The sequence below is a fragment of the Diabrotica undecimpunctata genome, unplaced genomic scaffold, assembly GCF_040954645.1.
Source record: "Diabrotica undecimpunctata isolate CICGRU unplaced genomic scaffold, icDiaUnde3 ctg00000621.1, whole genome shotgun sequence".
Classification (NCBI taxonomy): Eukaryota; Metazoa; Arthropoda; class Insecta; order Coleoptera; family Chrysomelidae; genus Diabrotica; species Diabrotica undecimpunctata.
This window is the reverse complement of record NW_027311921.1, coordinates 65,659-91,278: the sequence shown is the minus strand read 5'-3', so window position 1 is coordinate 91,278 and position 25,620 is coordinate 65,659. Positions and strand designations below refer to the sequence as shown.

Genomic DNA, 25,620 nt, shown 5'->3' with positions numbered 1-25,620 from the left:
CAACTATTATTACTTACCTTATATAATTACGATTAGAAAACTATTCAAATTCAAAATAAATAGGATCAACTTCGGAATCCGAGTCATCTTGAGGGTTAATAATTAGCGGTTGTGTCTCTACGGTCGCATCAATTATGTTATCAAGATCCCACATTTTTTATTCTTCTTCTATTACATGCCTTACTGCATCTTTCCAGTTTTGTTCTGCAATATGTTGTAAAGACTCGTATAACAATTCACGTACAGCTTGTATTTTATATAACGTATTTTTTCTAGCCACATAACTTTTCATTTGTGCCCAAATGAGTTCAATTGGATTTATTTCGCAGTGGTAGGGTGGAAGTCTAAGGACTGTAATGCTTCGCCTTTCCGCCATTTTGTCAACTACGTATTCCTTGAACTTAGATTTGTGTTGCCGGACAATTTTTAGAAGTTCTGCTTTTACCATTCCATCTTCGTAAGGCAGATACTTATTCCGCAGCCAGTCAAGAATATCCTGTTTCTTCCACGCAGTCGTTGGAAGTCTTTCTACTAGTCGTGAATGATAAGGTGCATTATCTAATACTATAATTGAATTTGGTGGTATGTGTTCAATCATCTGCTCAAAATACTCTTCGAAAACATCAGCTGTCATCTCCTCGTGATAGTCTTTTGTGCTTTTGGACTGAAATTCCAACAAACCATGCTTAACAAATCCTTTTTCACTGCCAATGTGAGAAATTATTAATCTACTGCCTTTACCAGAAGGTGGGGAGATACCAGTAGACCAACCTTCCATAAAGGCTTGCCTGGAGCTTAATATATTTTTATCTAACCAAATTTCTTTTAGAGTATGACCTGAGTTTACCCACGTTTCATCCTGGTAGAAGATGGGCCTTCCTTCAGCCCGGAATTTTCGTATGGATCTTAGATAATTTCTTCTCCAACATATTATCTCCTCCCGGTCAATCAAAAGTGATTTTCGGTCTGATTTCTCCCACCGGAAATTTAATTCTTTTAAAACTTGCCACAATTTAGTTCGTCCGATATGAGGCAAATCCGGGTCGTCTCCAACTTCTTGTAAAATTTTGTTTAGGTTTGGTATTTCTTTTTTGAAAAAAAATCCATGAATTTTCCTTCGAATACCATTTTTGACAAATTCATCAATTTCAATAGGCTTTTTCCCTCTCTTTAAGTGTTCGTTTGTGTTTGGGTTAGCTATACCGTGTTTTTTTCTTTCTGATAGGAACCTATATAAAGTTGACTCTCCTACGCCAGTCATGTTGGCACAACTTTCGACTATGTTGCGAACAGTGTTTGTGGGATTCTGAGAAACCAGAGCATCGTGAACATTCAGGACAATAGTCTTCTCTCTTGGTGAATAGACAGACTTAATGACTGTACGCAACAGTACCGGTGTAAAACTTGATGATGTTGATGATGAAGCCATCACAAACAATCCAACAAAACGAGCACGAGCGAAAGGTACGTATATGTTCGTAGGTATATGGAATAAAAAATCACTCACGCACTGCATATAATTCGCAAAAGAAATATTCGAGACGCTAATTACTGCCGTAGACGCGGACACACCGACGAGCCGTAAATTACATGCGATCAAAAACGTACTAAACAAAAAAATTGTTTTCGTTCGTAATAATTTCACCCTTTTAAGTTAAGTTTCGAATATAAACTGAACAAACGAGGCACGTGGCCAAAGCATACCCATTATATTATTAAAAATCTGGTGAATTCCATCCTAATTATCTTGCAACGAATAGTACCTTCGGATATGTATTCCAGGTTTTCTAGTAAAGTGATTAAACGCGAAGATTAGTATTGAAATATCCAAAGAGATAAGGTATTCTTATTTACAAAATTGTTAATGGTTAAATTCTTATTTTTATTAATATAATATAATTACATAACATTAGCCGTGAAAGTTTTAATTGTTTTTTTGCTAAATATATTAGTATTAAAATATTATTAATGTTATATATATATATATATATATATATATATATATATATATAAGAGTATTAAAAAATATTATATTATTATTTAATGAATAAACACCTCAGGAACGCCTATGGTTTACGACCGTTTTATGAGTTTGAGGCACATTTCGTGCTCTCAACGATTTATGAACGGAGAATAGCTATAAATAAGAAACATAACAAATGATAATAGTATCCTTTTTGCAGATTTATTAAAAAAAACAACGTAAATTATTACAACATTTTACTATAACATTAATATTTTATTAAGCTACCGTTGGCTTTCAGCAGTGTATATTTTCCTGTGATTTCTTTTAAATTTTCGGTGTGATTCCATTGGAAAATGATTCTTTCTATTAACTGTACCTGTTGGCAATTATTTTCTTGGCTAACTTCTTTAGACCGTGGGATATTTAATTGTATTAATTACACATCCATTTTCATATTTTTCCCCTGGACGACTTCGGACAAACTAGGCTTTGTCATCCATAATTTGAAATGTTACTTCATCGCTGAAGCAAACCTGTGAATGTGAATAACAATTATAAAGTGCGAAAATAAAATGATTTGTAATAATTGACCTTACGCCAATGATCAATAGACCAAGCTAAGCGTTTTCTGAGCATTTGTGGTGTTAGTTTTGGCTTTTTAACAGGCCTGAGATATTTGAAGCCCATGTCATACAAATTTTGGCGTACGGTGACCACCGATACATAGTGGTGGTGGTAACTGAAGGTTTTTTGCCACACCCGCCCTTCCGAACTGACGTCACAAGTCGCTTCTCTTTGAGGGTTTTGTCTTAATCTTCCCACTGATGACTGGGATACACCACATTCTCGTGCTATCTTTCTCTGACTAAGTGCTATATTGTCTAATAGAGCAGTAATGGACGAGATTTTCTCAACACAAAGATCTTTAGATTTACCCATCAAAAAATTCCAATCTAAGATTAATCATCTTGTTTTATGATTAAGATTAAAAAAAATCAAAAGTAACAATATTATGTATTAATGTCAATGCTTACTAGTGCAAATTTTAAATAAACTGACCACAAATCTATGTTTTAATTAAAAAAACTCAAAATGTAAAACCATTAGTTACTCCACACTTTGACCACATTCTACTGTCATCTGTAAATTTTTGACAATTCTTGTCGCTGTACAACAAAAGCTTCATCAAATAAAGGAAAACGTATTACCTACAATAATCCATACAGGAAAAAAATGGCTTTATACCTAATGTTTTAGCCTTGTCATGCAAAAACATTAAGGATTCCCGTGTCGAATATCATGATGACACCACGTCAGAATTATTTGAAAACTGGTTTTCAACGAAGTTATTGCCAAATATAGCACCAAACAGTGTAATTTTGATGGACCATGCCAGCTACCACAGTCGTAGACCGAATAAAGTTCCATGTTCTAATGGCACCAAACTGAACTTCCTGGCATCCAGGAATATATGCTGGAAAATGATATATATTATAAAGATAATTATTCTAGAAAACAATTACTTGAAATTTTAAAATCATTTTCCATCAGAAAACAATATTATTGTGACAGTTTGGCGGAAGAAATGGGTCATACAGTATTAAGACTTCCTCCTTACTATTGTATGTTCAATCCTATTGAACACATATGGCATGAGCTAAAAGAATCAGTAAGGAGAAGTAATGTTTCGCTTACCCTAAATTCATCTGTGGTTCGTCTAATTGAATTAGAAATGGAGAAAATAACCAATGAAAGCTGAAAAAATACAGATAGGTGGCTCAAAGAAACAATTATTATAGATCTAGATAAAGATAGTGATAGTGAAACTGACTTGTCCATGTAATTTTTTTTAAATGTAAGTTTTTTTTGAATTGTATTTATAAATGATAAACTTTCTATATATACGTAATTTATATAAATATTTTTAAATTTAGTTGATAACGGTATCAAATCAGCTTTTAGACACACCTTAACTTTGAAAATAATTTTCTAAAATAGTTTTGCCTCTGTTCTTTTTGTACTCTATTTATAAATGATAAAGTTTTGTAAATATGTGAATGTCGTTTATGTAAATATTTTTGCAACTATTATAATTTTAGTAGACAATGATTAAAGACCGGCTTTTAAACGTACCTAACAATCGAATAAGTAATGCAAATCGAAAATAAAAGTACTACAAACCTGTCCAGAGGCGATTCCCCGCTCCTTTCTAACCAAGATATTTTGGTTAGAAAAAGGTTAACAGTAATTGTAGAGCCCATTCTTACATATGGAGCAGAATGTTGGCAAATGACAGTAAAAGGAAAGAAAAAAGTTGACACGGTTGAAATGGACTACCTAAGAAGAGCTTGCCGTATATCAAGAGTAGAACGTATACCTAATGCTGAAATTAGAAGAAAAACAGATAGAGTACATACAACTTCTGAAAGAATAGAAACTAGACAGTTAATATGGTATGGACACGTACAGAGGATGGACGACAACAGATGGCCAAAAAGAGCTATGGAATACAATCCAAGTAATAGAAGGAAACGAGGAAGACCAGCCAAGTCTTGGATACAAGGTGTTATGGAAACCATGAAAGATAGAGCCATTGATGAAGACACCTGGAGAGATAGAAAAAGATGGCGATCGAAATGCGGGAAGCGGCAGAAGCTGTAGGATCCCCGCTTATATATATATATATATATATATATATATATATATATATATATATATATATATATATATATATATATATATATATATATATATATAAAAGGTTAACAGAATATAAGGAATTTAAGGAGAATAATGAAGATTTGACGAAATTAATGGTCCAGAAATTAAAATTAAAATTGTCATATGTTGTGGTCATATTTTATGTTTGGTAAAAACGTATAAATTTTGAATCTTGTTTTATAATTTTAGCTAGAATACGGTGAAGATGTTTGGCAGAAGTTATTAATAGAAACAGACTATAAATTCACTGTATTTAATACACATCAAACCTATCCAGACAATATTATGTCTTCCTTGGCGACGGCTTTAGCAAAAGTCACTTCACTCTCTGTAGATGACACTATGATGTTTTTTGGACGATGTTTTGTACGATTTTTTAGCAATTACGGGTAATAGTTTAGCTTCAACATATTTTTTCAAGTGCAAAATAATTGTCGTTATATGTCATAATATTTCAAATTGAAACCTATTTTAAACCCAAATTGTGGTGACTTCCCAATAAATATTGAAAATAACATTAAAATATTTATTAATAGTAAAATACTAAGGAAGATATTTGGACCAATGCAATGCAGCGATGGTTCTTGGAGAATTAAAATGAACCACGAGCTGGATGAACTAATGCAGAGCGCAGATATTGTTAGATTTCTAAAGTCATAAAGACTAAACTGGCTTGGTCACCTAGAAACAATGCCAGATAATCGAGATGTAAAAGTAGTTCAGAGATGGAAGCCCCAAGGAAACAGAACAAGAGGAAGGTCCCGTAAAAGATGGATAGACGACGTAGAGAGGGATCTTAAAACCATGAACATCAGGCAGTGGCGAAGGAAAGTATCCGATAGGGCAGAATGGAAGAACATTGGTAAGCAGGCCAAGACTCACAAAGGGTTGTAGCGCCATAAGAAGAAGAAGAAGAACATTAAAATATTACAAGAAAGAAGCTTGAGGAGGATATTAAAGAGTTTTAACAATCCATGAAGGTCTGCTAATACATTCTGAATCAGTTCAGGTGCGCGCCAAGCTTACTGACTTCAATATTGGCTTTTTTCTTAAGTCGCTCAATGAAAATTCTTGTATTTTGTACTGTTATCTTTATTCTCTAAGTAATTTTTTAAAAGGTCGATGTCACTCATTGCCATTTTAGATCAGTACTATATCTCATTATGATTTATAAGCGGCCAAACTTCTGGAAATTTTATAAAAATTTTAGTTTTGTTATCAGCATTCCTCTTTTTCACATAACTTATCTATAATTTTATTGCATCGTTTTATGCTTCTACTTAACATTTAACATATATTTTAAGAGGAAAAACACTCTAAAAATTAAAAAATAAATAAATCAAAAGACGTTAGCTGTTAGTAGATATATTTAAAAAAATGGTACAATGATTATTATCAAGAAAATTATTATTTTGTGGGATAACCTTTGTTTTTTAGGGTAGACTCGATTCTGCGAGACATGGAGTTCACGAGACGAGCCAAATCTTCTGGAGTAATAACTCTGAACCATTTTTGAATAATGGCTTCTATCAGTTCTCTCTTGTTACTTGGGTTTCGCCTGATACTAACACTTTCAGCCTTGACCATAAATTTTCTATTGGATTTAGATCGGGCTATTTTCAGGCCAAGGCAGGACAGTAAAGTCATGGTTTCTTAATCATTCCATGGAAGTCTTAGCCGTATGACAAGGCACCCCATCCTGCTGGAAAATGCATTGTTGGGCATCCTATTCAAATCTCTGATAGTCGACAGCAGTTTGGCTTGCAGTATCTTTTCCTGATATTTTTTTTACACTATGATTGCCCTTTATTACTGCTAAACGTCCAACTCCATTAGTGGTCATACAAGCAAATACCATGACACTCAAAGCATGTTTTATAGTGCCCGTGGTACAGTGGGGCAAAAGGTCTTCCCCCGGTCACGTCGGCGGCGAACAAACTTCACTCCGTCACTCCCAATGATCGAGATTCTGGTTTCATCAATCCAAATTACCTTACTGTTTTTTTGTCCACACTCTGTGTGCCAAAGCCCAATCAATGCGTTTTTGCCTCTGTTTTTTGTTCAGGAACGGCTTCTTTCTTGGATTTCGTGCTTGCAATTAATTTTCACACAACTTTCTTCTGATAGTGCGGTCCGATATTTGTAAGCCAGTTGATTTGCCAATAGCATTAATTTCTTTTGCCGATCTGCGACGATCTTCTACAGAAAGTCGGCATATTCTATGCTCATCGCATTGACTAACTTTCGGTTTTCTGCCTGTTCTATTTGCTGATTTTGTCGTTTCAGTGTTATGATACCGTTTACAAACTTTCATTACACCTGATTTTGAGGCGCCACCACCACGTCTTTGACAAATCTCGAATTTTCGACGTTTCGCTTGAATCTGTTTCCATATTTTATTAAATAATTATGTTATTATATATAGAGTAAGAAATACATAAAATATTAAGCAGAAATATAAAACAATAAAAGAAAAATGTAATTTTACTGATAAACTATATAAATCACGATCATGAGACGAGTGGTACTGGAAAAACGATAATTTCTGCAAAGTTTCCAAAATTTTGGCCAATAGTGTAATTTTACGGGATGTAAACAGTTTACCCGTATGACGTAAAACGACGATTATTTTGCTTTTGCTATACTTGTGTTTACAATCTTCTCGTTTTAGAGATGACGTTACCATAAAGGCAACCGGAAGATATTTTACAGACTTTTTAAGCAGCATGGATAACATCCATGCTCAGTTTAGGGTGTCGTATCCGAAAATGAAGAGCTCCTCAATGTATTTGACTGATGTTGATAACGAAGGCTGTATTTTGGTATACCGTAGCACTAGAAAGGGATTTACGCAATATATACGAGGTAAAAAGACATTGTTCAAAACAAGAATATCGTTAGACAACCACAATTAAGTTTAATGTATATATATATATATATATATATATATATATATATATATATATATATATAAGTAAACGTTAAATATTGGGTTTGCAGCAATAAAAAATGAAACGTGTACTCTTGTAAATTTTTAATCCAAGCTTTCGGACATTGGTTATGTCGTTCATCAGGGAGCTACAAATGTGATGAATAGTTTGTTAACGTTGGTATAATTAATTAAAAAATTCACTACTTATAAACTTAATGAGGTTGTATCATCAATGATGTTATATAATGTTGATAAAATTTATCACAGTCTGTCATCTTTGTTCACAATAAAACTTATTTCTATATTTAAAATTAAAAAATTACTTTACATTCACAACACTTAATTATTATAAACTATAAACTATTTAAATCATTTCTGTAGGGCATACACAATTGTTATCTTATTTTATTATAAATTATTTTTTATTTTCAATAAGAGTATATTTTTTGTTTTATTTTATTAAAGAAATGAGCTTTTATTTTTATTTCAATAACAAAAAATTGTTCTTATTATTAAAAACCGATACAAATACACAGCTTTATAATGGTTAGTGTATTTTTATCGAGTTTATGTTATAAGAAATGAACCAAGTAAACGTAAGCAAAACAAAAATCGACAGACATAGATGCATATCCCATGCGTTGTTATGTGTTACTAAATAGTTTTCGTTTTCTCGTTTTGTGTCTAGGATTTTAAGTCTAAGGTGTCGGAGGGGATCGGAGAATTACAATTACTTCGTACGAGCCAATGTTGCCGATTTTAGCGCTTTATGTAGTTGTAATATCTAATCCAAAACTTAACTTACGCTATAATATATATATATATATATATATATATATATATATATATATATATATATATAATGGGCTGTTCATTTGTTCGATAAGTTTTGCTGTTGCTACTAGCCTAATATTTTTTGTTATGTTGGCACACCGTTTGGTTTTTTTATGATACGAAAGGAATTTTGTTTGTTGATTACTTACACACTGGTAAAACAATAAACTCTAAATATTATTGTAACCTTTAACACTAGCTGAATGAAAAAATCGTGAAAAAACATCTGGTTGCAGAAGAATAAAATCCTTTTTTATAAGGACAATGCATCGTGTCATATGAGCATTTTGGCAATGGCCAAAATCCATGAATTAAAGTTTGAATTGTGGAACATCCACCATATTCACCAGATTTGGTCCCAAGCGACTTCCATGTGTTTTAATACCTTAAAAAAATTTCACGCGTGCAGAAAGTTTTTCGTCAATTGATGCCCTTCCATAACGGCCGTGTAAGCGTATTTTGCAGCAATTTCTGAGCTGCATTCTAGTAACTATTTTAATAGCTTATGGTGTTATGTTTCCGCCGAGAACTTAATCTTGCACTTATAAAATAAAATTTGTTTTTTTATAATTACAGGTCAGCTATATCAAATAGCTACTGATTTTTTCAATTTAAGCCTAGAAACTCGGGTAATTGACACTGTGAATAAGGTAACATCAGATGGAAGGAATTTGACGATCGTTACGTTTCGTTTGGACTTCGACAATTCCCAGTATGTAAGTAAATAATTATATAGTAATTACATAATATATATGAGTTCAAGGCGCTGCCGGAAATCAGTGTTTATCTTTTATACTGAGTTGCCAGCTGAAGTCCGTTTGAAGAGGTTTACTCTCCGGACACTGGAACTCACTTAAGCATGGGTGTATGTTACCTGAAGTAAAATCTAATTAAAATATTAAACATCATATAATATTATCAACATCATGTACAATCTTTGGTAACACATTACATTTTAAAGGGTTTTTACCCAAATATTTTGGTGGCTCAGGCATGGTAACCTGTATTTTAACCTGATTAGCCTGAACAGTTGTTCCGAAAACGTTCGTGCTTTTAATGTTGCCATTTTAAGGGTTTTTATAAAATAAAATATACCCACATACAAAGACTAACCTCTTTTTGTTATACGTGGTATACAGCCAGCTACAGGAATTATTTTCCTTGTGGATTTTGTTTTGTATACGTATTTACGAAGTGTGACCAGTTCTTTAAGTATTTAATCACTGACAATGAAGCCAAATAAGTGGTGTTTTGTTCTTGGGTGTCTAAATACATCTAAAAACAATTCTGAGAAGATTTTTATTACAGTTCCAAACAATTTAACACCATATTTACTTAAAATTGTCAAACCACAGGTTTTTATATCTGTACCTCGGAGGGATACAACACTATGTCCATTTTTTCAATTTTGACACTTTTACAGATTAATAATTAACTTTTATAACTTTATTTAAAGGAATAGAGTACTAGGTCCTAAGCCATTTGCTGATAAAGAAAGTGACCTTTAAAAGAACACCAAGCCCATTTTTACTTAGAGGGATAAAACACCATATGGACTTAATGCTTTGTCCCTCTACGCATGTGAATTACCGTCGCGCATATCTCTATGATGAGAGGTAGACTGTTAGTGATCTAATAATAATACTTTTGCCATTTATGGTGTGTTTACAGTATTCTTATTACTAATAATAAGAACAATGAACCATAATTCTCGTAGGAGAAAGATTCTTGAAGTACCTACTAAAAAGTTCTGCGAATTCTTCTACTGCATTTACAGGTAAGCTACCTTTTTGCTCATTATTTTTAAATTATTAAAAAACATAACCTCAAAAGGGTAATGTAGTGATTTGATACCAACCTTAGACTAGCAATATTATTAAATCTTTTACAACCAATATTATACGCCTTGTTTAATTTCAGAATCAAATAATACACCAAGCAATGATGTTTTAAATGAAGAGCATATTATTAGAGATGCCTTGAGTGTTTGATAACGAAGATCAGTCTGATATAGACAAAAGTTCTGATAAACTATTCGTAGTGGAAATTAAATAAGATCTGCATTACTAAAATGGGCAGATACCGTCATTCCTGACAGTAACATAGAAGAAATCATACTATGGTCTTACAAATTTTACGGCCAGAATAAAAATGTTAGCATTAATACCTACTTGTTTAAAAAAGTAAAAATTATCATCCAGAAGTTTCTACTAAAGAGTAATACTCACATGGAGGCGGACACTGTCCATGCGCTGATAGAGCGAAAGAGAAAAAACTTAACATTTCTATTTACACGCCCTGGGACTGGCAGAAGTTAGTCAGACAAAACTCAATGAAATATACTGTACATAATATGGAACTAGAAGATTTGAAAAATTTAAGGTCTTTAATCCGCCTTTGATTAATAAAAAAGAGACATTAACAAACAACCAGTTCTTCTGTCAAACTGTGTTTAACTGCAAGTTAAACAAAACAGCATTGGAACTCTGTTTTTAAAAAGTAATTTTCATGACGAAAACCAGGAGATTGACCTTGTTAGATTTCGAAGGCGACACCTTACATTGTCAAAAGATTTGCAACTAGTATCACAAAGTCCAATACTTATATCACAACAAACGTATAACGATCTATTGGCATTACTGTCATATGTTCCTACAATAGTGACTATCCAGAAGGAGACTTATTTGAAAATGACTGAGTGGTTTGTACCTAAAATGCAATTGTGGTTAAATATATAGATATATTATTTGTATTTGTAAAGGTAAATAAAGCTTGAATATCTAGGCCACATATTGAGACACGATAAGTACCGTCTACTGCAATTGATTGTCCAGGGAAAAATAGACAGTAAGCGAGGGCCAGGCAGGAGAAGACACTCGTGGCTCCAAAATCTGAGGAAGTGGTTCGGGCTCACATCGGTCGAACTATTCAGAAGCGCCGCAAATAAGATCAGAATTGCCATGTTAATAGCCAACGTTCGCAACGGACAGGGCACTTGAAGAAGAAGAAAGGTAAATTGTATGGTTAAATAAATTTTGTCAGTAAAAGTCAAATAGGATTTTAGTTGTTATTGAATACCCCATACTAATTATTACAGTACAATAACTTTATTAGATGGATACAACAACATGTCAGTGGCGGCTTTTGGGGGTAGACAGGATAGGCCGAGCCTACCAAATAATTTTAAGAGCTTTAAAAATGAAAAACATATATTCAAAAATTATGTTAATGCATGTAAATAACTTTTAAATGAGACATATTGAGACATATTGAGACATAAATGAGACATATTGAGACACGATAAGTACCGTCTACTGCAATTGATTGTCCAGGGAAAAATAGACAGTAAGCGAGGGCCAGGCAGGAGAAGACACTCGTGGCTCCAAAATCTGAGGAAGTGGTTCGGGCTCACATCGGTCGAACTATTCAGAAGCGCCGCAAATAAGATCAGAATTGCCATGTTAATAGCCAACGTTCGCAACGGACAGGGCACTTGAAGAAGAAGAAAGGTAAATTGTATGGTTAAATAAATTTTGTCAGTAAAAGTCAAATAGGATTTTAGTTGTTATTGAATACCCCATACTAATTATTACAGTACAATAACTTTATTAGATGGATACAACAACATGTCAGTGGCGGCTTTTGGGGGTAGACAGGATAGGCCGAGCCTACCAAATAATTTTAAGAGCTTTAAAAATGAAAAACATATATTCAAAAATTATGTTAATGCATGTAAATAACTTTTAAATGTACTAAATCACTCAATACATTAGCGTCCGTTAAAACAACTATGTTAGTATATTACCACAGAAAGCATCGAATCGTATTCAAGCATTTTAAATATCATTAATAGGCCCGATCGGAACTGGCCGACACAGCTCACATAAGATCCCCGTACAAAAAGCGTTTGAAGTTAAGCAGCTTGCCGGACAATGATTTATATTGTCGTGTTTATGCTTGCTGTTTAGGCACCAGACGATCGGGCCTAGGCCGACCATCGTTGTCACTTGTAACGTAATTATCGAATTGTAATATAAATGTTCTTTTAAATTATGATAAAAAAATATGTAACATAATCTATAATTGTAACATATTTTTAAACAAACAACACAATTGCAAACAAGTGCACGGTTGTCCAAATAAATTTTAAAAAAATCGTAAAATTCGAAGAAAAAAAATCACATTTGCGTGATTTCTATATCGCCTGATTGTATGCAACTTATATATGTGAGATTGTTTTATAACTGATACATAAAAATGAGTTTTTATGACGCTTTACCAGGTTGCAGTAATAGTAATGTTGATAGTAAGTGTTTGGACATTGTTGTTTCAGTATTGGAATCGGTATTATCTAGAAGAACTGAAATTGCTAGAAAAAAAAATTATTATGCATGAAAGGCCTACTTTAACATTGCGTATTGACCAAAAAGATGGGAAAAAGGTGCGTACTTTTAATTGCTCTTGGTATGATGTCTACAAATGGTTGTCTGGAAGTATTCCGAAAAACAGATTATATTGTTGGCCGTGTTTGTTATTTTCTAATAAGAAATGTGTATAGAATTGTGAAGGATACTTTGATTTAAAAAATATGTCTGCCTCCTTAAAACAACATTCCAGTTACAAGGAACATTTAAGTAATTTCCTGTCCTTTAAGGATGTACAGAAGAGGGCGTTTTATGTTCTCGATTTGCTAGATGAAAAATCAAAAATCGCAAAAATTAAATACAACGCAGAAGTTAAAATGAACAGAGAAATCATTAAAAAATAGTTAGGGGGTGACCCCGTGACCCCCCTCTGAATCCGTCACTGATTACACATAGCTATATGTGATTTGCTGGCTTGGCCTACCCAAAATTTTACCACACCAGCCGCCACTGCAACATGTCCGTTAAAAAGTTTAAAAAACATAGGAACAAATTTGTTTTTAATTATAACAAATGTATTATGTAATAACAATAAACAGAATGTTCTATTAAAATATTGTTTCGATATCTCAATAAATAGCAGCAGCAATAACACTTTTTGGTGAAAAAAAGTTTAAAACTGCTCTACTTTAAAGTTTTAAAAATGAACATAGTGTTGATTCCTTCCGAGGTACAGATTTGCATTTATTTTTTTTTCTAACTTGCATAATAACTGCCTTTTCTAGTTTTTTCCTCTCTTTGTAGCAAACAACACTTATTTGGCCTTATTATCACTGTATAAATACTTAAAGAACTGGTCACACTTCGTAAATACGTATACAAAACAAGTTGTCGATACGACTGCTGACGTCACACACCGTAGCCTCGCTGCGAGGAGCCGTTTTTCTAGCCTCCATCAAAATTAAAATTAAGAATTGATTTATCTTAAAAACTATATATTTTTAAACAATTTCATGTTTACTATATTTTTATATATTTTATAATCTATTGAATTTAACTATATTTAAAAATTAGTGAACATCCCTATTAAATAAAAGTAGATTTGTAAACATTATTAAAGGATTGTCACGCCATCCAAAGTAACTATTATGCTATGAGCATAAATACAATAACAATAAAATCACACGCAATCAATGATTATTGCAGGATATGCCAATATACTCACCCTTTTAAGGCTCTAATTACCAAACAATGTGCCTCGACAGTGACCTTCAAACCAAACTAATGACTAGAACGTTGGAAACTGGCATTTGTCACTAATTAGCAAAGACACTGATGGATGGGTGTTGGTTTTTGTTTTGGGAGGGTTTTTCGGATAATCCTGAAGTATTGTGCTGGAATATGAACACTTTTATACAGTATACCTCGCATTAAACTTGGAGTGAAATATATGTATATAAAAACACGATGCAATAAAGAAAATATGATACTATATACTGTGATATTATCTCAAGGAAAAAAATGTACAGCTGGTTCCTAAAAAAACTGATACGACTCTCAATTTCTATTTGAACTGTCAAATAACTGTCAAAGTGTGTATACAAATTTTAAAGTTTCTCCACATTTTAAAGTTTAATTCCTACAGATATTAAGGTGATTGTGCTGAGGATTACAGATATTTATTTGGGAAGTACCTATACTTTGCTATTTACTATTTTGAGATACCAATATCAGACTTCGATTGAAGCGGTCTTATTTTGCTACACTCTGACAAATTAAAATTTAATCGATTTTAAAACCAAAGAAATAATTTATTGTGATTGTGTTTGTAGACATTCAAGTAAGTGATAACGATAAATTTGGTGTTTATTATCAATCAAATAATTACAATTCATATCTAAAACTAGCACAAAGTTAATTATGCCTAATACATCGTTTTGCGCTAATTGTTCAAAGCCAACTTCTACCTCGGATAGAAAGCTCCAGTGTGATGGCTGTAAGAAACCAATACACATTGCTTGTACGGATCTGTCGGTCGATGATCGAGTTCCGAGGCAAAAAGTACGTGGGATATGTATACTTTGCAATCCATGTACTTCAAACATTGGGAATATTACTGAAATCTAGAGTTTACTATTATAGTCGATTTTAAAGCGGACATTAAGAAGAAAATTGAAAACTTTGATATTAAATTATCTAAATTCAGCAATAAATTAAATCAACCTGATTCTATTACAACAACAGAATTTACCGACAGCATTGTCAATGAAGCAGCTGACCGCATATCTCGTTCCAAAAATTTTTTGGTTAGAGGCGTCCCTGAACCTACAGGGGACGCACAAAATAAAAAAGATCATGGTAAAAATAAAATAAATTTAGCCCTAGAAGTCATTGGATGTCAAGAAAGTCCTATTACATTTTATAGAGTCGGTAAACCAGATCAAAATAAACGTTATCCTCGCATGATAAAAGTGATAATGAATTCTGAACACCACACTCAAAAAATTCTTCGTAACAAAAATAAACTTTTGGAAAACAAATCTACTGAAACTTAGTCTGTTATTAATGACAAGACACCTATGCAGCAACTTCGTTTAAAGGAACTTCGCACTGAGCTTGAAACTTGTAAAAATAATGGAGAAAATGACCTTACGATTAAATATGTGAATGGCTGTCCAAAGATAATGAAATTTCGTTCATAATTCTTCTGCACCAAAATTTACGGATTGGCTTCTTATGTATACAAATCTAAACTCACTTATGTCCAAATTTAATGAATTTATAAGTACTGTTCAACTTTTAAAACCTCATATTATTCTCCTAACAGAAACGTGGCTTAATTCTTCTGTTTCCGACGCTCTTGTAAACATTGATAATTTCACTATATTTCGTAGAGATAGAGGTACTCGTCGTGGGGGAGGAGTATGCATCTATTTAGCAAATGAAATTACCAATACTTTTTCCATCAGTAATAAAACAATAGACGTACCCGGTATAGAAATTATCCACTTACTTATTACTAATAACTCTTTCATATTTAACCCCTTCGTGCCGGACCGTCATTCGGCAAGTCGGCTCCTATATACGGATTCGAGCGCTTACCGAATGGCTTCGCGCGCTGACCGTTATCGGTTAAAATACAGTATCACACTACAACTAATTATAGTTAATGTAAGGATAACATTAATTTTAGAAATAAAACTATTTTTATTAAATTATTATTTACTATTTTATTATTAAATGTTATCTATAAAATACCATTTTAAACAAAAATTATTAAAAATTATAGGGATTTGGGAAAAAAAAATAAACAACAAATTCTATTGAAATATTTCTATACCACGAGAACAATTTTATTTATCGTGGTACTGGTCAAAATGTTCTTTGGAACACAATGCTACATCACAGCCGGAACAAAAAAGAAACGTATATTTATTTTTATTTTTAACAATGTTATAACAAACAAAACACCTTCGCCTTTTTTGTTTATCTTTAGCAAGTCTAATCAAGTTATGTTCCACTTTCAATTTCTTCTGGGGTTTTGAAGTCTTCTTTCTATGCATATTATTGAAAGACTCGCGATATTCAGAATAATGTGGATTGTAATGAGACAATAATTCGTCGCACAATTTTTGTGTAAAATCCACAAAGGGAATTTGTTTATTTGAGGCGTTTTGGTAGATTACTCTAGCGTTCAACACCATTCTTTGAAGTAGGTGTACTCCTACTTTTTTGAACCAGGTGTAGTTCTTTCTGGCAGCATTATATGGCTCGATTTCTTGATCAATCATATCTACTGCACCCATGTTCATGTTATAATGCTCTATATGAGCAGGCTTTTTGTAAGACACTCTGCACTTTGTTGAAGTTTCATATCTTTGTTTTTCTTGGAAATCAACAGTAAGTTTTGTAGTCAAAACATAGACATCTCTTTTATCGCGAAATCTTACAACTAGCATATCCTTATTTCTTAAAAAACACGACTGATACTTATCTAGTGGAAGTCCTGAAATTTCTTGCGGCAGTCCTCGTCTTATATTTATAGTGCCTGTTACAAAAGTATTTTTTGATAATAAAAATTGAGCCAAGCGGACAGACAAATACCAGCTATCCAGGATTACTTCACGACCTTCTTCCAATAGATTTCGCATCAGGAAAACAACTATTCGCTCAGTCATTGATAATGATGCTGTGCCTGTTATATAAGATACATCATATATATCTTTCCCAATATACAGTCCGAAATTGAATGTATAACCTCTCATTTTTGGATCGCAGGGGCATAAGCAAAATAATTTTATTCCAAATCTGGACCTTTTTGTTTTAATATATTGCTTGAAATGCAACCGGCCTTTGTATAGCATGAGACATTCATCAATTGCGCATGTTTCACCTACGTCAATTAGAAGTGTGGTATTTTCACGTAACAGTGCGAAAAAAACAGCTAAACGCGTCAGTGGTCTTGATTTTTGTACAGAGCCTGGAGGACCGAATCTCAAAAACTTTAGAGTTGCGAAAAACCTACAAGAAACAAAAATAAACATCTATGGCATAAAAATAAAATCTACATTACTCACCTGTCTCTACTCATAATTTTTCCAGAAAACACCGGTGGTCCTCCTAATAGGAAGGATTTTCGCCAATAGTCATGCATTTTAGGTAAATGAGTTACCCCCATCAATAATAAAAAACAAATAAAAACATACATTTCTTCTACAGAAACATCCTTCCATATTAGACCATAAATTTTGCCAAACAAATTTTCATTTGCCTCAAAATATAGTTTAGCACGCTCGTTGGTCCAGTCACAAAGGCTTCTAACTATTTTAACTGAAACAAATGCTTCAAAACATTCTCTGGCGGATTTCTGAGAATCAATGTCTAAAGCAGGGTGAAAATCATCAGGCAGTTCAACACGATTCATTGGAGAATATCTTTGGTCGCAAAATGGATTTGAAATAACTTTCCACTCCCCGAATTGTACTGGTTCATCATCTTCCTCCTCGTCTGTAGTTGAATAATCACTTTCTGAACTTATATCATCTTCAGAACCTTCATAATCGAAATCTAGGTCGGATTGATCACTTTCAGAATCTCTGCTCTGAGACATTATAAACACCTACTTCGTTGACTACAAAAACTCAACTGATAACGTAAGTAGTACACAGCACATAACCTCACTTCCCAATAGTCAAACAGCCAGACAACCTGATCACCAATCAAACTAACTAAATCTAATCTCGTTCTAGACGTCACCCACTTTTGGGCGTGGTTTCCCCACCTCTAGATTTGAATAAAGTAATTCGGACAGAACAAAAATACCTTAAATATGATGCAGACGGTGGCATCGCCGTATATGCCGAACGCAAACTCATGATGCACCCGTGTGCATCACCGTACGGAGCGGACAGTCAAGCATGATGCACACGGGTGCATCACCGTATTGAAGGGGTTAATATAGTTTGCATATACCGACCTCCGGATACAGTACTTACTCAGGACAATATGCTTATTAACAAACTTGAGGAATTATCAACATAAACTGGCCCATTATTTCCAAAACTGATACTATCAATTCCCAAAATTTGTTTAAAAACTTTGTCATGAACTCAAATTTATTACAACTGATAACTGAACCTACAAGGTTTAAAGCGAACAATAATACTTCAATTTTAGACTTATTTTTCACAAATGACGATCAACTAATATCTACACTTGAAGTGTCCTCTCCTGTGGGTCTTTCTGACCACTTACTTATTACTGCTCACATTCAATTTAGTTTAATACCGCCTTGCAAAAATAATTTCGTAACGTATGCCACTACTGATTTCTTTAATGTAAATTCAGTTTTATCCCAGTTAAACTGGCAATCTATTTTTCTTAATCACTCTGATCCATCGTCAATGTGGGACTCTTTTCTTCATACTGCTATTACAACAATTTCTGATGATACAACCGAACGGCAGCTATACAGAAACCGACTAAAACCTTGGATTAACCCCTCAGCTACCCATTTAATTCAACATAAGCGAAAGCTTTGGCAAAGATATAAACTTACTGGATCCCTTGATGATTTTCTGTAATAGTAAAAAACTTTATCGGTACATTCGAACATCTTTATCTTCTAAAGTCTCCATACCGTTACTTCAAAAAGCTGACGGGTCTTTATGTTCTTCGAATAACGAATCTTCGGAATGTTTATCGTTATTCTTTTCTCAGGTTTTTACAAATGAACCTAACGATACCATTCCTCAAATAATGTGCCCACGTTTGTCTAAAACTCTTGACAATATATCTTTCACACCGGATGAAATTAAACATCATTTAAGGAAACTACGAAATAATTCATCACCTGGATTAGACGGACTCACCTCTTTTTTCCTCAAACAATTTGCAGAATCTGTAGCCATCCCTATATCTCTTATAATGAATGCTTCTTTTAATCAAGGTTCTCTCCCCTCGTCCTGGAAATTGGCTTCGGTTACTCCTATATTCAAGAAAGGAAATAAACTTGATTGCAATAATTATCATCCAATCAGCCTGGTTCCTATTGTCGGCAAGGTCATGGAATCGATTATTTCGGAAGCTATGTCTCAGTTTCTTCTTTAAGAGAATATCATCCCTCACCAACAGCATGGCTTTATCAAAGGTCATTCAACGATCACAAACTTACTTCATTGTGTAAATGATTGGTCATTATCTTTAAACAATCGGAATCCTGTCGATGTAGTCTACTTAGACTTCTCCAAAGCTTTTGACCGTGTTCCAAAACGTCGATTACTAGCTAAATTGGATCACTATGGTATCCGCGAAAAGTTGAACATTTGGATTGAAGATTTTCTATCCGACAGATACTTCAGGGTTCGTGTTGGGGAAGACCACTCACTAGATAAGCCAGTCAAGAGTGGAGTCCCACAAGGATCAGAACTTGGACCGCTACTATTTTGTGTCTACACTAGTGATCTTCCGCTCATCGTATCCAGTAAGGTTTCCATTTACGCTGATGACACGAAATTATATGTGAATCCAACTATTAACCAACATGTTTTTCAACAAGATCTTGACGCAATATTCAAATGGTCCTCAGAATGGTTACTTCCGCTTAACATTGAAAAATGCGTTGTTTTACATATCGGCAAAAATAACCCATCACTACCGTACTTTATTATTGGACATCCCTTAAACTCGGTAACCTCCCACAATGATCTCGGAGTGATAATTAATAGTGACTTAAATTGGTCTGATCACATAGTGTCGGTGTGTAAACGTGCAAACTCGAAACTGTTTTTGATCCGTAAATGTTTTACACGTATATCTCTAACTTCTGTTAGTAAACTTTACTCAATATACGTTAGACCTATTCTTGAGTTTGCCGGACCAGTGTGGAATCCAGATCTCATTCGCGATAAGATCCTACTTGAAAATGTTCAGCGTAAAGCCACAAGACTGGCATACGGTCGTGTAAGACCTAACTATGAAGATAGATTATCCATGGCTCATCTTACGACATTCGAGCAGCGACGTCTTCGAGGTGATCTAATTATGTCCTTCCGTATTTTAAAACATAATTTTGGGAACCTAAGCACCATACTCACTTTGAATCAAGATGAAAGATTAAAGAGGCCATCGATACAAATTAAAGAGGGAACAAACAACTGCAAGGTCCAGGGTGAACTTCTTGCCAAATAGAATCTTTAATATCTGGAACAATGTTAACATCTTTAAAAATAAATTTGATAGCGGTTTATTTTATTTATAGGATTGTGTTTTTTTTTTCGGATAGCATTATTTATTTATTTATTTATTGTCTCACAATTTAACTTTTGTATGATATACTTAATTGTTTATGTTTACTTAACTTTATAATTGGTATTAGTTTTATAAGGATGTTTTGTATATTACAAATAATAATAATAATAATAATAATAATAATAATAATAAATAAGAAATGCGCATAAACCATCTTACTAAGGACGAAAAAATGCGCACCTGGATGGGTAAACCTCTTCACGGGCGACATCCTAATGAGGTCAGTCAAGACCACGTCGACAATAAAGCGTCGAACTATTGGCTGACATCAGGAAAGTTGTTCCCTGAAACAGAAGGTTCATTACTCGCCATTCAGGATCAGGTTATACCAACAAAAAATTACCTGAAATATATCGTCAAAGACCCTCAGGTCCAAAATGACAAATGCCGATATGGATGTCAAGCTCAAGAAACCATCCAACACATTACCGGGGGTTGCCAGGCATTTGCTGCAACTGAATATAAGGAACGGCACGACTCAGTAGGAAAGATCCTTCATCAAGAGATAGCCATCAAACTGGGACTTCTCCAAACAAACCATCTCCCATATTATCAATACGTTCCTGAAAGTATACTTGAGAATGATAACTACAAGCTATACTGGGACCGCACTGTGCTCACAGACCAAACAGTGGCACATAATAGACCAGATCTCATACTAGTTAATAAACTAAAGAGACAAACAACACTAATTGATGTGGCGATACCCAACAACAATAATCTTCGTATTAAACAAAACGAAAAGATCGCCAAATACAGGGATCTGGAAATTCAAATACGAAGACAGTGGAGAATGGAAAGTACCCAGACAATACCTATTATTCTCTCTACTACTGGAGTTATTCCGAAGAACCTCCTAGAAAACATAAGAAAGCTAGGTCTGAATGAACACCTCTACAAGACCATGCAGAAAGCTGTACTTCTCTCAACATCCAGATGTGTACGAAAATTTTTGGGAGATACTCCAGCATACCAAGTCACCTAGGGCTCGATAACACGGAAAGAGTCCCACCAGAGCTCAATCCTTTTGATACAGTAGGTATCTGGGATGAGTGAATTTTCCCCTTAGAGGGAGTGAGAGCCGTATGGCTAAATCTGGATAATAATAATGGATGGATTGAACAAACGACGAACAACTGTCAACACTACAGTAATATTCCTTATGAACCTTTCACCACTGAAGAAGTCTCGAACATTATCAAAGAGCTTCATAACTGGAAATCTCCTGGACCAGACGGAGTTCAAAACTTCTGGCTAAAGAAGTTTTGGAGTGTTCATGAGCTTTTAACAGTATTTATTAATAATATTATTTCTAATTCACAGGAAATACCATCATTTCTTACTCAGGGAACCACTTATCTAATACCGAAGGATCAAAGTAATACCCAAGATCCAGCAAAGTACCGCCCAATTACTTGTCTTCCAACTTCGTACAAATTGGTCACATCCTGTGTGGCCCGGCGTATCTACCAACATTGTGCTCTGAACAATATCATAGAGCCTCAACAGAAAGGATGCGCTAAGGGCTCCATGGGCTGCAAAGAACAACTTATTATCGACTCAGTCATTTCTAACCAGGCATACACCAAAAAAAAGAAACCTTTTTACTGCCTTCATTGACTACAAGAAGGCTTTTGATTCAGTGCCGCATGAATGGCTTATAGATATATTGAAAATATAAAGTCGATGATAATCTCGTGACCTTTTTGAAGAATATAATGGCAGAGTGGAAGACTAAAATTCACCTTCAAATACCGGGTGAAATTAATATCGAAACTGAAAATATCCCTATTAACCGGGGGCTTTTCCAGGGGGACTCGTTGAGTCCACTTTGGTTCTGCCTAGCAATGAACCCACTATCTCAGCTGCTGAACTCTACTGACTCAGGTTTTAGCATCAAAAATAACAACACTGTTGTAGCGAAGCTTAATCATCTGTTGTATATGGATGATTTAAAATTAATGGCTTCCACTCGAAACCACCTAGATGAGATGCTAAAAACTGTAGAAAATTTCTCAAATGATATTAGTATGAATTTTGGACTAGACAAGTGCCGTATACTAAATATAGTCAGAGGAAAGATTCAGCCCGGAGGTTTCGATATGCAAGATGGCCAAAACATCGAGGCAATGGGTGAAAATGATATGTACAAATATCTCGAAGTAAAACAAGCGCGGAAAATTGACCATAAACAAATGAAAACTGAACTAACTTCAGAGTTCGTACGAAGAGTAAGACAACTAAATCGGTCATATCTTAATAGTAAAAATTTGTTTAAGGCATTAAATACGTACGCCTGTTCCGCGCTGAGCTACTCATTTGGTATTATAAAGTGGTCAAAAACAGATATAGAGGGTCTTCAGCGGAAAGTAAGAACACTTCTCACAAAGGCGCAAAAACATCACCCACGCAGTGCAGTAGAGAGAACAACATTACCGCGGTATCAAGGGGGAAGAGGACTTATGGATATAGGTGAGCAATTGGATAAACAAATTGCTAATTTAAGAACTTATTTTCAGGTACAGGCTGAGACATCTACTTTACATCGAGCAATTTGCGCAGTAGATGATACGACGCCGCTTAAACTGAGGGAACAAGAAATGCGCATAAACCACCTGACTAAACAAGACAAAATGCGCACCTGGATGAGTAAACCTCTGCATGGGCGACATCTCAATGAGATCAGCCAAGAATATGTCGACAATACAGCGTCGAACTATTGGTTGACATCAGGAAAGATGTTTCCCGAGACTGAGGGTTTCCTACTTGCCATTCAGGATCAGGTTATTCCAACTAAAAATTACCTGAAATATATTGTTAAAGATCCTCAAGTCCAAAATGACAAATGCCGATATGGATGCCAAGCCCAAGAAACCATCCAACATCTTACCGGTGGCTGCCAGGCATTTGTCGGTACTGATTATAAAGAACGCCATGACTCAGTAGGAAAGATTATCCACCAAGAACTAGCTGACAAACTGGGACTTCTCCAAACCGACCATCTTCCTTATTATCAATACGTCCCTGATAGAATGCTTGAAAATGACAACTACAAGCTATACTGGCACCGCACTGTGCTTACAGACCAACCAGTGGCCCATAATAGACCCGATCTCATACTAGTTAATAAAATTACTAGGCAAACAACACTTATTGATGTGGCGATACCCAACACCAATAATTTACGTGTTAAATACAACGAAAAGATCGCCAAGTACAGAGATCTAGAAATACAAATCAGGAGACAATGGAGAATGGAAAGTACCCAGACGATACCCATTATTCTTTCTACCACTGGAGTCATCCCGAAGAGCCTCCTAGAAAACATAAAAAAGCTGGGTCTAAACGAACATCTATATAAGATTATGCAGAAAGCTGTGTTACTTTCGACGTCCAGATGCGTACGAAAATTTTTGGGAGATACACCGACATACCAAGTCACCTAGGACTCGATAACATGGAAAGAGTCCCACCAGAGCTCAATCCTTTTGATACCGTAGGTATCTGGGATGAGTGAATTTTCCCCTTAGAGGGAGTGTGAGCCGTATGGCTAAATCTGGAATAATAATAACCTAACCTCTGGGAGTTTTTGTCAGTTCTTCTATCAGGCGCGGCCCCCTGCGAATGGGGGATGCTCTCTGGGTATTCTTAGAACCGATACCCAGAGGGTAGCAGGGATGCCTGCCGTGGAACAAAAACTGACACCTGGCAGTAGGTATAAAATGCACACCTCCTCAGGGTGTTGAGGAGGCGGGCCCCTGTCATACAATCAGCTACAGCCCAACAACAAGAAGAACCACAAATGAGCCAAACAACAACAAGAGCTCCACCCGCTGAAGGTGCTGCACTGGAACATCAGCCGGCGCTCACTCAAGCGGGACGACCGAGGCAGCGCATGAAATGGACTGTGTCCATAAACGAAAATATTTTGCGCTTTTATTATAAGGTGACAAACCTCGGTCAAGAAACGATCGGCTATCGACAACAACTGTATGCCGAATTTTGCAGGGAATACCCAGAAATTCAAGTATCTGAACAAAGAGTAGCAGACCAATACCGGGTAATTTTAAGAAACAATCTTATCCCAGAGACTAGACGAGACATTATCAGAAGCGAAATTGAACAGGAGATCCATAACCAAGAGCAAGATGCAGACCAAGTCCCTAATGAAGTCCCCAACGAGCAGATTCCTGAGCTTCTCGTACAAGAAACTCAACCTAATAATACACAGCAGGACAATAACGAGTTGCACGATAGTCTGGTAAACGAGATGGCACGCGCTGTACAAGAGTTTAGTGGAACAAACCCACTTAGCAGACCACCGCTACCAAAAATAAACTCTTCTAAGAAACTAGGAGCGCTGTTACAAATTGTGAATACTGAAGTCCTACCCAATTATATCACAGAGGCCCACACATTAGAATATTTGCATATGCTGATTTACTGTGCAGCAACAGCAATTGCTAATGTTATGGGCATTAAGATCAGAACACGACGGGGTACCAACATCGGAAGGACTGGTAACAGAATAGCACCCTGGGAAAAACGACTGCTGGGGAAGATTGAATTACTGCGTAGGGACATTGGACAAATCACAGAATACATAAGAGGAGTAAGAAGTAGAAAAATCATCAAAAGAGCTGAAGAAATATTGTTTAACACTCTAAGACACTCACGACATGATCCAGAAAACAACACACCTCAACAATGCCTGGACACATTAAAACAAAAACTATCTGTTTACTCAGGCCGCCTGAGGAGGTACAAGGTTAGTAACCACCGGAAATGCGACAACATACTTTTTGAGCAAGCAGAGAAGGCTTTCTATAGGAAACTTAATTCCACTGTAGAAAATGCAAATAATAAATCCTACCCAAGCCAAGAAGAAATTCATGAGTTTTGGGGAAACCAACTTTCGACGCCAGCTACTCATAATAACAATGCTGGATGGATTGAACAAACGACGAACAACTGTCAACACTACAGTAATATTC

The 25,620-nt window shown here is 34.9% G+C and overlaps 1 protein-coding gene across 1 annotated transcript in view; it reads left to right on the top strand.

Annotated features, from left to right (window-relative positions):
- The window catches only part of LOC140431284 (soluble guanylate cyclase 89Da-like), a gene marked incomplete at its 3' end in the record, with an annotated part of 106,111 nt that overhangs the window by 18,105 nt on the left and 62,386 nt on the right, over positions 1–25,620 (top strand). Inside the window, exons 2-4 of the mRNA XM_072519218.1 lie at positions 4,877–5,076; positions 7,359–7,552; positions 9,030–9,169. Of these exons, the coding sequence (XP_072375319.1) occupies positions 4,877–5,076; positions 7,359–7,552; positions 9,030–9,169 (534 nt within the window). The remainder of the gene's footprint in view (positions 1–4,876; positions 5,077–7,358; positions 7,553–9,029; positions 9,170–25,620) is intronic.